Raw genomic sequence first — 13485 nt, forward strand, 5'->3', positions numbered from 1 at the left:
ATTCATTTTATTAATGAGATTCCAAATTCACTTCCCTGCTGAGAGTTTAAGTGGGAAGATTGACACCGCTCTGCTCATTACAGCCAGCAGGCAGCACCTAAAATAGTAGAAAGGCTGAAAGGAGCTCATCTCACTCCATAGGGCTTTTTTCTCAACTGGGCACAGACATGGATCTTGTTATGACACATAAACATATTTCCCATAATGTCAGTGTATTTAAAATAATCTGGAGAAACTCAAATTCTTTATGAAAAGTTTTATTTTTATTTTAGGCTTAGATAATTACATGCAAACACCACTCTATCCACAGGCAGAGGGTGAAAAGGTCTTAGTACATTTCACTAGAAAGGTAAGCTATAATTATTTTTTTATTAAAACAGAATGGCTCTAGAAAGACTGGTGCTATTGCGAATGTAAACCTTTGTAAATATGACAGTAGTCTGTTAATAAATGGAAATGCAATTAAAATATTGCATTTTAAGTATCTAAACTGTATAGCTATTGTTTACAATTTGGATAGGTCTCATAGTTTTGCAAAAAAACCATGGTTACTATCACACAATATTTGCACAAACATACTATATTAAAAATAAAAATTATAATTAATTACAGAACATACAAAATATGACAGCAGAAACAAGTGTGTTATGCGGGAACATGGGCCTTTGCTGTACTGAAACAGCTGAGTGCTCTGTCTTAAAAAAAAAAAAAAAAAAAAAAAAAAAAACTTCTGCAAGACAAAAAACAAAAACAAAAAAAAACAGGCAGCACTCTGAAGTCAATAAACAACAACATATCAGTTTGTATATTTGTTGGTCCATTGATTCTAAATTCATTTTATTTTTTTTGCTGTTTGAAAATTGAGTGCTGTCTTTTTTCCTGACGGGCCTGGAGAATAATATAAAAAAAAAAGCCAAGTGGTTGGTGTATTAATAGTGGAAAATGATGCTGTCACCGATGAGTCTCACCACCTCATGCCTCACTAGGTAGTATGACAGTTTTGCTACAATATGCCAATACATGAAGTTGTATTGCCATTAACAGTAGGTGTGTACCATATGCGATTTGAGGCACTCTATTTGGAAAACAAAGCAGCAATGTGGAAACAGAAATCTGAGAATCTTTTCCATCCTCAGTCAATTTAAACATAAACCTCACTTAAAAAGCAAAATCTCAGCAAATGGCTAAAAACAATAAATACTAATTTCTAATTAACAGCTTCACAAATATATTACATTAATTCCTCTCTTCTAAACTAGTTATTTTATTTTTAGCAGCATTTTCTGGGCAACTGATGAAATCATGAATTGCGAAAATGGATAAATAGAGCTCTGAGCTCAAGAGAAAGCATCAGGCCCAATTTTTTGTGCAATGAAAGATTCCTTTATGGAATTAATAGATGAATTATTGTAGTTGGTTCACAAGCACACAGACAATATCCCAACTAAAAATCAGCCCCAACATAAACAAGTTCAAATTAGATCCTATTACAGTAGTGTCATCTTTAAAATGTTATACAATCATTTCATTATTTTGGATTACACAACCATTATGCAACACACTCCTTTTATCCTTCCACTTGTTACTACAGGTGCCCTTTTCATAGTGCATAAGCAAATTATTGCTCTGTGGCTCTAGGGGAGGACTTACAACCATTGACCACCCAAATAGTTTTGGGGAATTCACCTGTGTCCATGGGTGTTTGGGTCTGAGCAGGTTTAGTTGGTATGTCTATTAAAAGGAGAAAAATCAGTTAAACTGGGAAAATCATAAAAATCTAATATTTCAAATTTATATTTTAAAATAAACATATACCTTCTCCTCTGCAGGTGTTGGCAGATAAGCCATTGTAACACAAAGGGCCATGTCACAGTAAAGGCAAGACTGAGCGGAGAAATGTCAAAAGGCCACCAGGATGGTTTCTGTGTAAAATAAAAATAATGACATTACAGATTTTGCCTAAATCACTGTAGCTCCTGCTGATGATCCTGAAATTTCAATTTAGCTGAGGCTTTATAACACAGACGAGATCAGCCCACAGCTCTTAGAACTGTTTCAAAATATACTAAAAAAAACAATTTAATCTGTTGACCTGATTCCTCTTATTCGCTGGAGGTGATGTGTGAGTAGAAGACAGCTCCACTGATCTTGCCTGCAGAAAATAAAAAGCTCATTAACTTTAAGGAAAAACACAATTAAAATATGAATAAATATCTGCCCTCAGAATGTTATCTTCCTCCTCAAAAGTCTCATCTACACATTAAAATCATCATTTAGCAGGATTCCAGAAAAAAAGGTAATTCTAGATCAGTCAAAAATAAAACAAAAAAACTTCAAAACTGAAATTTCCAAATGATAGAAAATAATTGTACTAAATAAAATTGATGATGTTGATCATAAAAAATGAAGAACAGTCTATTTAAAATTAATCAATAAAAAAAAAATTCATAGATTTGTTTTCTGCCAATTAACTGATTAATCATCTAATTGTTTTATCTTTACCATCAAGCTTCAGTGCAACAAGTGTTTGACTTTGATTTCCTTATCACCTGCTGTTTTTGATTTATTACTCCTTTCATGTAACTCCATGTTCTGAAAACAGTAAATGACAGGGCAAGCTGGTCTGACCTGGCTAGCTGTTAGAGCCTCCAGGTTGCGCAATGTCTGCAGAATGCTCTGCATGTCCTCCTGCACTCGAGCCAACACCACAACTATCTGCTCATTCAAGCTCCCCCTGGATGTTGCTGCACCATCCCAATTGTTGCCATTCCCATCTTCACTGCTGTGAATGGGGCCCAGAGACTGGTGACTTGGAGACCGAGAGCCTAAAAAATAGGAAAGGTTTGACAGTGACACTTTCATACAGTACTTATATTAAAATGACATCCTTAGATAACAGCATAGAGATCATTTAGCAGCAGAAAAGGAGACAGAAAACAGGCCTTGTTTAACAGAAAGATTTAGCTAGCTCTAGAGATGTCCTAAGTGTTGGTATCAGTCCTATCAATAGATCAGTAAGAGCTTAAATAGTCTCTACTCTCTCTCCTTCTCTGGTGCGCCCTCTACCTGTGTATAGAGCAGCAATGGGGGAGGTGAGCCAGTAATGCAGATGGTACAAACAATATGAAACACCTGTTTTAGCACATTGTTATGAAGAGGCTGAAAACTAACTCAATTTTGTGAATGTGTCTGCTTGTGAGTGGCCTGCTCCTCCTCACCACTCATCTCCACAGCAGAGTAAAACTGGCAGACCAGGACTGGACATAAAAATCTGGAGAGCAACGGCTTGATTTATGTCATCAGTGCTGCAAACTGCAGTCAACCTCTTCAGAGTTTCATATAAACAGCACACAGAAACATGATCAAGTCTTGGGAGAAAATGGTGCAACCTTACCCCTTGTTCTTCTGACGCTGTAAATCATTTCTGCATCCAGGTTCTGTCTATGTGAGGCTATCCCATCAGTCTCTTCATCTTCTCCACATTTGATGACTTTTACTGGTCCTTGAACATCTTCCTGGTTCTCTGGCAGTATATGTAGTTCCTCCAGAGGCTGTAGGAGGTCGTAGTCTTCATCCATGTCATTGTGAGAGTGGTTATTCTCTAAGAACTGAAGATGCAGCATATGAAAACGAATCAATGATGGACTAATTTACTTAACATAATAATTGTGCTCTCTGTTTTTACTTGCCTCCTCCTGACCAAAGTGGTCCACAGAGTCACAGTAGATTTCATTATCTGAATCACTGGCCAAGTTATTTGGGCCAGATCCATCTACACTGGAATCTGAGATTAGTATAAAGGGCACAGAAAAAGATCAAAGGATCAGACTTGTCTTGTATTTTAATATAAACTGCACTGTAATAAGCAGGCTATGAAGGGGGCCAGCGTTCATTGGGGTTTGGGCTTTGTTTTCCATTTTAGTAGAAACATTAGTTTACTCTATTAAAAACAGTTCAGGAGCTACTGATGCATAAAGTGTTAAGACTCAATGTCTGCTGAGTTGGTACAACTGGGATAAAGCTTAGCAGATTAACTGATCACATGGTGCACAGACAGTGAGTGAGGTGATTGCAGAGTTCTCCACAAGCATTTAAAAACATTTTCTGGACATGTGAGACAAGTAAGAGAACAGGACATGAACCATAGGTGGAAAATGAACTAGAACAGAAAATATTGTATCTTTCACCTGCATGGTAGCCACTGTGCACAAGCTCACTGACTGAATCCTCCTGGATATTGACAGTGTTGGGTGCAGCTCTGGAATGACTCCCATTGATCAGATGGCTGACTCCATTGCAATAAATCTGTGAAGCTGCCATTTCAAATAGAACAAAAAATATAAATATATGTCAAAACCCACCCACTCCTCCTCAAAATAGTTTATAACTTTACCTTTTGTTTCCTCCCCTGTCGCTACTTCCTCCTCTTCTTCGTCATCCTCATCTTCCTCTGATCTCTCTCTCATTTCCTTTGACTGTAGCTTGGGAGGTCTGGTCTCCAGAGTGCCCTCCATTTCCATTGTTCTGACAATGCTTTTTGCGATGCTCTTTGATGGCATTAAATTCATCATTGTACCAAATTCTGTGCAACCACATGGAATTAATTACAACATTACAAATACAATACAAAATGCTTACTTTAGGATAAACTTGGTAATGTTTAATGTAATAAGATAAAAAGCAACACTGCCACTGTTTGCATGAGGTTTAATTGGATGACTATGGCAAAAAAATGAAATGAAAGTTTTTGATAAAATGTTGAATGTACTAAAACCATGTTCAACACCAGTAATGGGGCATGCATAACATGACTGCTAGCAAGCAATAAAAGCATCTCAACAAGAACACAAGACAAATGCAAATTATACCAACACACTGAAATTACACAATGATGTACTTGCCTTCCAGTTGCTTAGCAAACTGTGTCAAACGGGCTGAGCACATGACAAGAGGCAAATTATAAAAGTTTAAGCTCAACATGCTGTTTTTGGCATCACAGAAAAAGTGAGTGAACAATTGAAGAACTCCACCTGGTGAGTATATTTACCTGTGCTGAGGTCTGATATCTGTGTGATCTTTTTTTTTTCTTCAACCAGCTCATAGAATGGGCCAAGAACGCGCAACAGCTCCTCCACCTGATCTGTCATGGGCATGCCCTCCAAAATCTAAACAAATGATACCAACAAAATCAATAATTTAAAAACGCAGTTTCAAAATCACTTTAAGGTGCTTTGCAAAAACCTATAAATTGAGATTTAAGAGAAGAACATACCAGTTTTACTTCATCAACATAGGCTGCCATTGCTGCTTCTTTTGGCATATCACCAAGGGAATTCCATGCTTCCCTGAGTTATCAAAACAATATAAGCATCTCAGCAAAGCCATGCTTGGTGTGAAGAGCAAGTAAAAATGTTTTATTTGTACTAGTTTTCAACTTTGTCAATATGGTCAATTTATTTGAGCTCAACATTGTGTTACTTGGGGTGTCAAATGGTGACAATAATTGAACCAATGATTAGCACCTGGAACTATTCCCAGACTTGATTGTTTTTATAATCGCTCTCTTCCCTCAAATGTAATAGGAGCACAAGAAAAACTGTCCAGCTTAGTGGGTAAGAGGTCACATTCCAGGTTGCATTTCAATGAGCACCAAGTCCAGACATTGCCTAACTCAGCCTGAGACCGAACAAAAGTGGTAACACTGAACCAGAAAATAAGTGAAGAGAAATTTATTATGCCCAGGTTTGCACAACAGGGTCAGAGTAAGCATGTTATGCAATGGACACAGGTCTAATTAAATTGCTAATTAAATTAAGTATGAACATATCATCCCCCATATAGTCATTACCATTTTGCTCGGCCAACTGCATCCCAGAAGTGAGGTCGCTGTATATTGCACGCTCCCAGAGTTGCTTGTTTATAGTAACTGTAGAACTTCAGCATCATGTCATTGGAGGGCTGAAAGGGCCCTGTAAAACACAAACCCTTGTCTATTAAAGAATTTCACACTGTAAAATGTAATGTTCTCAATATATATTTCCCCCTCTTACAATTAAGTAAGGTATTCAGTCAATATTCAACAACTCAATATGATAAAGTCAAAAAGATTTTTGCAGACATTTTATAAATTAAATACCCCTCAGGCATGTCCTTAAGCCATTCCAGTGTCTCTATATATATTAGGTCACTCTCATGCTCAAAAGGTGAACCATCGGCCCAGTCTCAGGTCATGGGCCCTCTGGAGGAGGTTTTGTTCAAAGACCTCTCTGTATTTGGCTGCATTTAATTCTGATTTCATTTTTGACCAGTCTCGCTGACTTCAGAAGCTCTCATGCCTCATTTCTCATTTTAGCTGAACTGCCAACAGTAGGAAGAGTCCTCATAGTTCCAAACATCATCCATTTCATTCTGTAATAGTCCATCCTAGGAGATCTTTCTTGTCTACAAATGCTGCCTAGAGCTTCTTCGGCACCTATGGAAGACCTTGAAGGTGATTTGGAGAAAGGGAAGAGTTGCCAACCATTGGAGGTGTGGAGAGGGGGTCTCGATCCCCAAAGAGCAGAACTCGAAAGACATCAACCAGTTTTACATAATTTCACTGTGCTGAAGGAATGGTGTTTTTCAGCATCGTCTCACTAAGACTAACCAAGTTAGTCAGAAGGGTGGGATTCCTGCTACTCCTAGCTGCTTAGAGTACATGGGGTAGTCACACAGCTCATCACAGAAGCCCACGAGAACAGAGGTGACCTAGTCGTGCTGTGGTTGGACCTGGCTAATGTCTACGGGTCCATACCGCACACACTGGTCAAGCTTGCACTTCACCTCCATCATGTTTATAGTAAGCTCAAGGACCTAATCCTTGATTAGTATAATAAATTCATGATGCAGGTCACTTATGGGTCAGAAACATCAGAATGGCATCGCCTGAGGAAAGGAATAATAACAGGCTGTACAATCTGTGATTCTTTTCGCCCTTGCCATAAACATGGTGGTCAAGTCAGCTGAGGTGGAATGCAGAGGGCTCTTGACAACGTCTGGTGTACGGCAGCCCCCCATAAGAGCCTACATGGATGATCTCACCATCACTCCAACATTGGTACCAGGCAGTAGGTGGATCTCACAAGGGCTCCATTCCATCCTGCCCCAAGTCCTGTGGCCCTTATTGGACTATGCAGTCCCAATAAGAACTGTTGAGTCCCTGGAAGATTAGCAGCTTTCTTTGGAAATGACTAGGCCTTCCACGCAGTCTCACTATTGCTGTTTTGTACGGGACAAGTAACACCTTACAGCTACCCTTCAGGGACCTTGCTGAAGAATTTATGGCGGCACGCACAAGAGAATCCCTTCTGTACATGGACTGCAAACTATCAGCAGCTGGAAACAAAGTTAGGGCAGGGAGGAAATGGAGGGCTGAGAAAGCAGTGGACGTGGCGGAATCAGACAAAAGGCACTGGTGGGCATCCTGGTGACAGGCAGAGCAGGCTTGGGCTACTTCCTAAAGACCCAGGTCAGTAAGGCCCTGGGCAAGGAGAAACACCAGCTACTCCAGGAACAGGTCTGAGCAGGTGTGGAGGGAGACAGAGTGAGCAAAGCAGTGGGACTCCAGCAGCAAGAAGCATGGACAAGATGGGAGGGTACACTCCAGTGCAGGATCACCTAGGCAAACATCATGCAGGCAGACTTCCAGCAACTCCGATTCCTGGTGCAGGCAGTCTATGATGCTCTGCCTAGCCCGACAAACCTCCAGTGTTTGGGGAAAGAGTGAGATACCTTCCTGCTCTCTTTGCTCTTAAAGAGGCTCTTTGGAATATCTTCTCAGCAGCTGCCATTGTTAGTGCCATGAGCAGGTGCTGAAGGCAGTGGCTGACAGGCCACAGCCTCAGACTGGCAGCTGCAGGTTGACCTGGGAAAGCAACGTGCTCCCAGAGCACATTGCCAAAACATCACTGAGACCAGACATAATCATCACCTCTGAGGTTTTAAAATATCTGTTCATAATGGAACTTACAGTGCCCTGGGAAGAGGATATTGAGGAAGCCAATGAAAGGAAATGTACAAGGAACTGGTGGAGGAGTGCTAGAACAAAGGCTGGGGAATGTTCTATGAACCCACAGAAGTTGGATGAAGAGATTTTGCAGGATGCTCATTCTGCAAAATCCTCATGCAGTTGGGAGTTACAGCAGTAGCCAGGGGAAAGGGCATTTAATCCGTGAGCAAAGTCGCAGAGAAAGACACAAGACTCCAGGGTACTTCACTGATGATGCATCCCAGTGCATCCTAAGAGATGTGTCTTGTATACGTAGGCCTGGGCAATATGACCAAAATAGATAAATTATTTTCTGTGTTTTTATGAATTTAATAATTTTTTCCTGTCTTAGTCAACAAAAATATTTGATTCAAAAAGTTTTCTTAATCAAAATGATATGACGTTCCCTAGTAACTAGGGCCACAGGACAGAACATCACAAGCAAGTCTGTTCTACTTTTACATGTTGTAAAGATTGAATAAAATAAGGAATAAAATTACATGCAATTAAATTACATGCACCACTGGTGGACAATGTCTGGTGAAACAGTATCTGGGTTTAACAGGTTTAAGAACTACCTAAACAGCTACAGGTTTGTCATGCTGCCATTTTAAATAAAGTTTTTACAAACTTTACAAAGCACAATGGTCTGTCACACCTCAGGCAGACAGTTTCATGACTGAGGTTACATGACTACTGTTTTTTGGTATTAGCATTTTTTAGCTTCTGTGGGTGCCACTACTTAGTCTTGTTGACTTGCAAAGGCATCTTCAAGGAAACAGCAACACATTGAATGACTGCAGAGGAATCGCTAAGCTCTATTTTGCAGTTTAGGTATTTTTCCACATTGTTTGAAAAAACAAATTAATTAATTCAGTGGACTGTCCAGCCCTAGTCTATAGCAGCTGGTGATTATGTTTTTAAAAATGCCCACATTATTTGCATTAATAATTGTGTACTTTTAGTCTTTAATTTTGAATATGTGAATCAGGTACAGTTAAATGAAGTATGCTTGTATGTTTCCAAAAAGACCCCTGTGATTATAGGAAGTCACTTAATATACCTGCTGAATGAATACCATGTTGAATGTCAAACATATGAAAAGATTCAACTAATGAAGGATTTTGCATGCTGACGAAGCCATAATGTAATCGTCTGTGCATCCCTCTTCTTAATGTAATCGTCTGTGCATCCCTCTTCTCACTCGCAGATATAAAACATCTCAATGTGGGTGTGCAAAGCTGCTTTTTCTGGGTTTTGATTTTTGTCCTGATATGCAATTTGACTTATTGGACGTTATATACAAAGGTAGGAGCCTTTCTGAACTATGTCTAGTCATTTAATTTAGCCACAGGTAAACTCCTATGAAATGCTCGACACCCCTCAAGGAAAATTAAAGCAAACAGGATGCACATGAGGACAATTTGGAGTGCTACAGCACTGTTTTTAAAAACAGCTATATATTTAGTTACACACTGCTGGAAGGAAACAATAATACTATGGGCTAATGGTAAAGTGGATTAGGCATATTAGGCCGCACAAATCCAAAGCCCTGCACTGGACTAATTGTGACACCATTGTTTGATGTTAAAGTGCTGGGATAAACTGATCAAACTACACTTGTACACCGGTGTGTTAACAATCACTTACCATCCGGGGGTAAACTCTTGATCACTTTCACGGCGGCTTGAAACCTCAGCTCAGTCAAACGCCGTTCATCGTCCACTTTGACATTATCCACTTCCATAGTGTCACACTGAGAAAACTAAACCTACAGAAACGCAGCAACATTGAATACAAACATAACATAAAATAAAACAGCCAAAAGTAATACAACGTTATTGCTCGCTTAAATTTACAACACCGGCGTTAGTAGCTAGCTAAATAAGGTTCATGTTAATTTATCAACGATAGGACGTGGTTGGGTATCTAGGACACAGCAAAACAATAAGTCCGACTACACTTATAACGTCATATATTTAAGATAAATACAAATTATGCTTCCAGACCTCCTACGGAAGAGCTTTGGAAAAATCACACTTACAGGAGCTTCAAATCCTTGACAGTTATATATTTATCAGACGACAACCTGTCTTAAGCTCCCTGTCAGACGCCATAAAACTAAATAAAAACCGTACCGCGATGCACCCTGGGAATGGTATGCTGCTTGTTCCTACACGCTCCACAATCCTCCGCTTCAACTGAAACGTTTTAGTACGAATGTAGTTTCGGGGGCGAGCGAGCTGCTCTGTAGGACAAACACAAAAAGTTTACTGAATAAACGGAAAAACGGACTGAAAGTAGAAAAGTGTCAAATGTTGTGTAATCACATTTCAATGTCTACGCGAATTTGTAGCAACTATTTAATGTAGCTACAGTTTTCAGCAAAACTACACATCCCATAATGCTCTACAATTTTTTTTCTTCATACCACTTGGTGATAGAATAACAACAGAGAAAAGCAAGATGTCTCACGTTGCCTTTATTTTCGAGTACTACACCGTACTGTCAGGTGTATACAGCTACAGCCGTAACGATTGTTTGACAAATTAATTCCTCAAAAAAAAAAAACGAATTATTATTATTATTTGTTGTTATTTAAGCAATTTCTCAAGCAAAAATGAAAATCATTGCCACGTTTCCAAGGATAAAGACATGATGAACACTGGAGAAGATCTCATCCATGTGGCAGATGAAGCAGAAATAAATTCAGTTCTGGGCACTAAAGCAGATGGTTAAAATAATACATTGCACAAACAAAAACCTAGATTTTAAATAAATTCTTGTTGATCTTCTATTTCATAGTACGACTGTTCTCAAAGGAGTGTGTGTGGAAAAAAAAGTGGTGGAAAAAGTACTCAGATCCTTTTTAGTAGCCTAGTCAAAGTCGAAATCTCACAGTTATGATTATACTATGTTTAGTTTTATAACTATTCTTATGAAAGTTGTTTTATAACTGATTCTTAAAATTACTTAAAATTATATATTAAAATTATATATTAAATCTAATAAAATAAATGCAATAAAAAATAGGGTACAATATTTTCCTCCTGTCAAGTAGATACGATCTTCGGTTTTGTGGTTATTATGCCAAAGTGGGGCAGGAATCCCACAATAGCAGGCAAAGGAGTTTTCAGAGGCAGGGTCTAGTGGTTGTTTCAGTCTGAGGGAAGGCAGAGACAAGGCAGAGAGAAGGGAGGCTCTGCGGGGAGATGTAAGATGGCAGAGCTACAAATGCTGTTAGACGAAGAGATCCCGGCCGGTAAAAGAGCGCTTGTGGAGAGTTACCAAAACCTCACCAGAGTAGCAGACTACTGCGAGAGCAATTATGTCCAGGTAAGTGAGTGGGCCACCACGTTATCTTTCTAGAGCTGTTCGTCACGAAAAGCTGGCAACTCAGTGGTTGTTGGGGCATGAAATGTTGTTAAAGAAACTCAGTTTTAAAAATGGATCTCTTTTCCCAAAGCCTGGAGATAGAATTGCATTTTAATTCGGCTTTTATTGCTGTGGGGGCATTTTGACTATTTCTGGACTGTTCCGACTATTGATAATATATTTTCTGTGTACACAGAGGGTGTGTCTACTTTTTATTATCACAGTTAGGTTCAACACTGTTCCCATTCTCACTGACCGTGAGTTTTACAGCAGGTCACCGAAAACGTTTTAACTGTTTAAAATGAATGTATTTTATTTTGAAAAAATTAGTCACAAACTTGCCCACTGACGCTGCCTTATTCAGTGAAGAACTAAAAATCACACGAAACTAAGAAGCTTTATAAATATAATAATAACACATCTGCCCATTACATTTTCCTATAAATAAATCCACCATTTCCACAAACAATATGTTTGAACTCCTACTGGAATATTGCTGGGGAGATGTTTGTGTCTATATTGTAGTCACTCATGTCAGCTTTTATTGTTGCATTCTTTTTTAACCATTAAATATATTGTAATAGTACATTAAGACTTTTAAGCATAGAAGTGATTCATCCTGTGCAGTTTGTTTTGGGCAGGTCAAGACTTAAACACTAGTTCATCTTCGTTTACAGGCTGTGGGAAGAATGCAACCCATTGTTAGTTGGTTAGTAAAGGTTGGAGATGTTGGTTATGTTTTTTATCCTCAACTTATTCATGCAGATGGAGCTTCCTGTAATCTCTGCTGATGTATGTGAGGCAGCACATCGGTCTTCTAGTTGAGTTCTTTTTACTGAAGAAGCTAATTTAGCGTAAACTAATAAGGTGAAATTGTCTGTATTTAAATGGTGTTTTAAACTTTTTTTTTAATGCTGCTCATCAAAGAAATGATTATCACAGTGGAACTTCACAGGATCACAGTTGGCTTATTACAGTAACATCTGTGCTAAGCTATAATCAAAAAAAAAAAGTGAGAGCTGTCTATTGAGAACAACCTGAGTGACAGACAAACAGCAGTGGTGAGAAAACAATATCAGCAGGAAGACAAGCCACCATATCAGCAACAGAGGGTGTGTCTATTCCAGCTGTAGTCCCTAAAGGCTCTGTGTAAATTTTCTTTTCTTCCTTGTACTTGAATGATTTGGCATCGTTAGCCACGGCCTGAATGTTTTGTACCAGCTGTTGCCCACATAAACACTACAACACATCTCTAACCCAAAAATTAAGTCTAGGAAGCAATTTTTTTCCCTCTGTCACTTTTGAAAAGCAATATTTGTCATGGTGATTCAGTTACAATGAAATTAAATAATTTGGGAATTTACTTGAGGTGTTTACCACGCCCAGCTGTGTGATGTGATATAACTTACTACTACTTGTCCTAAGGAGTTTTGTTTGCTTTTGAGTTTTTAGCAGCAATGAGAATGTTTAGGATTTACAAATGAAGTTTTTGAAGACCAGAACTGATATATTCAAGAGCAGCAAAGAAGCTTGTGCATAGTTTTTCCATATTTGACCAATTTCATCCCAAAATGAAAACAATTTGCTCTTTTGTAGCACTTGGCGTCAAAGATAATGTGTCTGTTTGCAGAGGAAGTCCCAGTGTCAGGCCACTGTTCTTTTATCAGGTTACCGATATAAGTCATAATTTTTCAGGGGAAGATGTTTATGTAGATTTGGATAAAACCTTGACCTTTGACCTTTTTTGGTAAATGGAAAAATTGTTTTGTTTTTTTTTTTTTTTAGGAAACCATGTTTCCCTAAGTGAGGTACAGTAAAACGTAGGCTATTCCATGTTGTACCAGCAATAAAAAAATTCTTGCATTTTTTGGCAAAATCTAACACAACTGGTTGAGTTTAGATGACTTTTCAGAACATTGGGTTCTGGATGAAAAAATTCTTAATATTTCTAACAGTAAGGTGCCACATTCAGTATTGTTTTGTCATTGGTGCAAAAACTCAAGATAGAAACTCAGATAACCAATTTGTGATTGTGAACTTGTATTTGGCAAAAAAAACCTAGTTTAAAGTGCTGACATAAAAAG

The 13485-nt window shown here is 38.6% G+C and overlaps 2 protein-coding genes across 16 annotated transcripts in view; one reads left to right on the forward strand and one right to left on the reverse strand.

The window, feature by feature from the left end:
• Positions 1-241: 241 nt before the first annotated feature.
• Positions 242-10177, reverse strand: acbd5a (acyl-CoA binding domain containing 5a). 4 transcript variants are annotated; one of them, XM_026292452.1, is made up of 14 exons: positions 10071-10177; positions 9677-9797; positions 5849-5969; positions 5273-5345; positions 5048-5165; positions 4902-4934; positions 4394-4582; positions 4188-4313; positions 3690-3784; positions 3395-3608; positions 2629-2825; positions 2093-2152; positions 1816-1922; positions 242-1731 (listed from the first exon to the last, which is right to left on the reverse strand). In XM_026292452.1, the coding sequence occupies exons 2-14, from the start codon at positions 9771-9773 to the stop codon at positions 1719-1721; spliced, it is 1443 nt and encodes a 480-aa protein (XP_026148237.1). In that variant the 5' UTR covers positions 9774-9797; positions 10071-10177; the 3' UTR covers positions 242-1718. The 4 variants fall into 4 exon arrangements, with proteins under 4 accessions (XP_026148237.1, XP_026148238.1, XP_026148239.1 ...); XM_026292453.1 differs by lacking the exon at positions 4902-4934; XM_026292454.1 differs by lacking the exons at positions 9677-9797; positions 10071-10177 and adding an exon at positions 6068-6954 and having other exon boundaries at positions 5849-6026.
• A 956-nt stretch (positions 10178-11133) lies between these two features.
• abi1a (abl-interactor 1a) overlaps positions 11134-13485 on the forward strand; it is a 40318-nt gene continuing 37966 nt past the window's right edge. For all 12 annotated transcript variants that reach the window (XM_026292547.1, XM_026292550.1, XM_026292557.1 and 9 more), the window contains exon 1: positions 11134-11362. In XM_026292547.1, coding sequence (XP_026148332.1) covers positions 11246-11362 — 117 coding nt within the window. In that variant the 5' untranslated portion in view covers positions 11134-11245. The remainder of the gene's footprint in view (positions 11363-13485) is intronic.

This window comes from Mastacembelus armatus, chromosome 20, assembly GCF_900324485.2.
Source record: "Mastacembelus armatus chromosome 20, fMasArm1.2, whole genome shotgun sequence".
NCBI classification, from domain to species: Eukaryota; Metazoa; Chordata; class Actinopteri; order Synbranchiformes; family Mastacembelidae; genus Mastacembelus; species Mastacembelus armatus.

Excerpts from the sequence above, each read along its gene's own strand:
- acbd5a (XM_026292452.1), bottom strand. The coding sequence starts at position 9,773 with ATGGAAGTGGATAATGTCAAAGTGGACGATGAACGGCGTTTGACTGAG. Across the intron at positions 5,346-5,848 it reads GCAGTTGGCCGAGCAAAATG|GGAAGCATGGAATTCCCTTG; the intron begins GTAATGACTATA and ends TTGATAACTCAG. Across the intron at positions 4,935-5,047 it reads GATATCAGACCTCAGCACAG|CCCGTTTGACACAGTTTGCT; the intron begins GTAAATATACTC and ends TCATGTGCTCAG.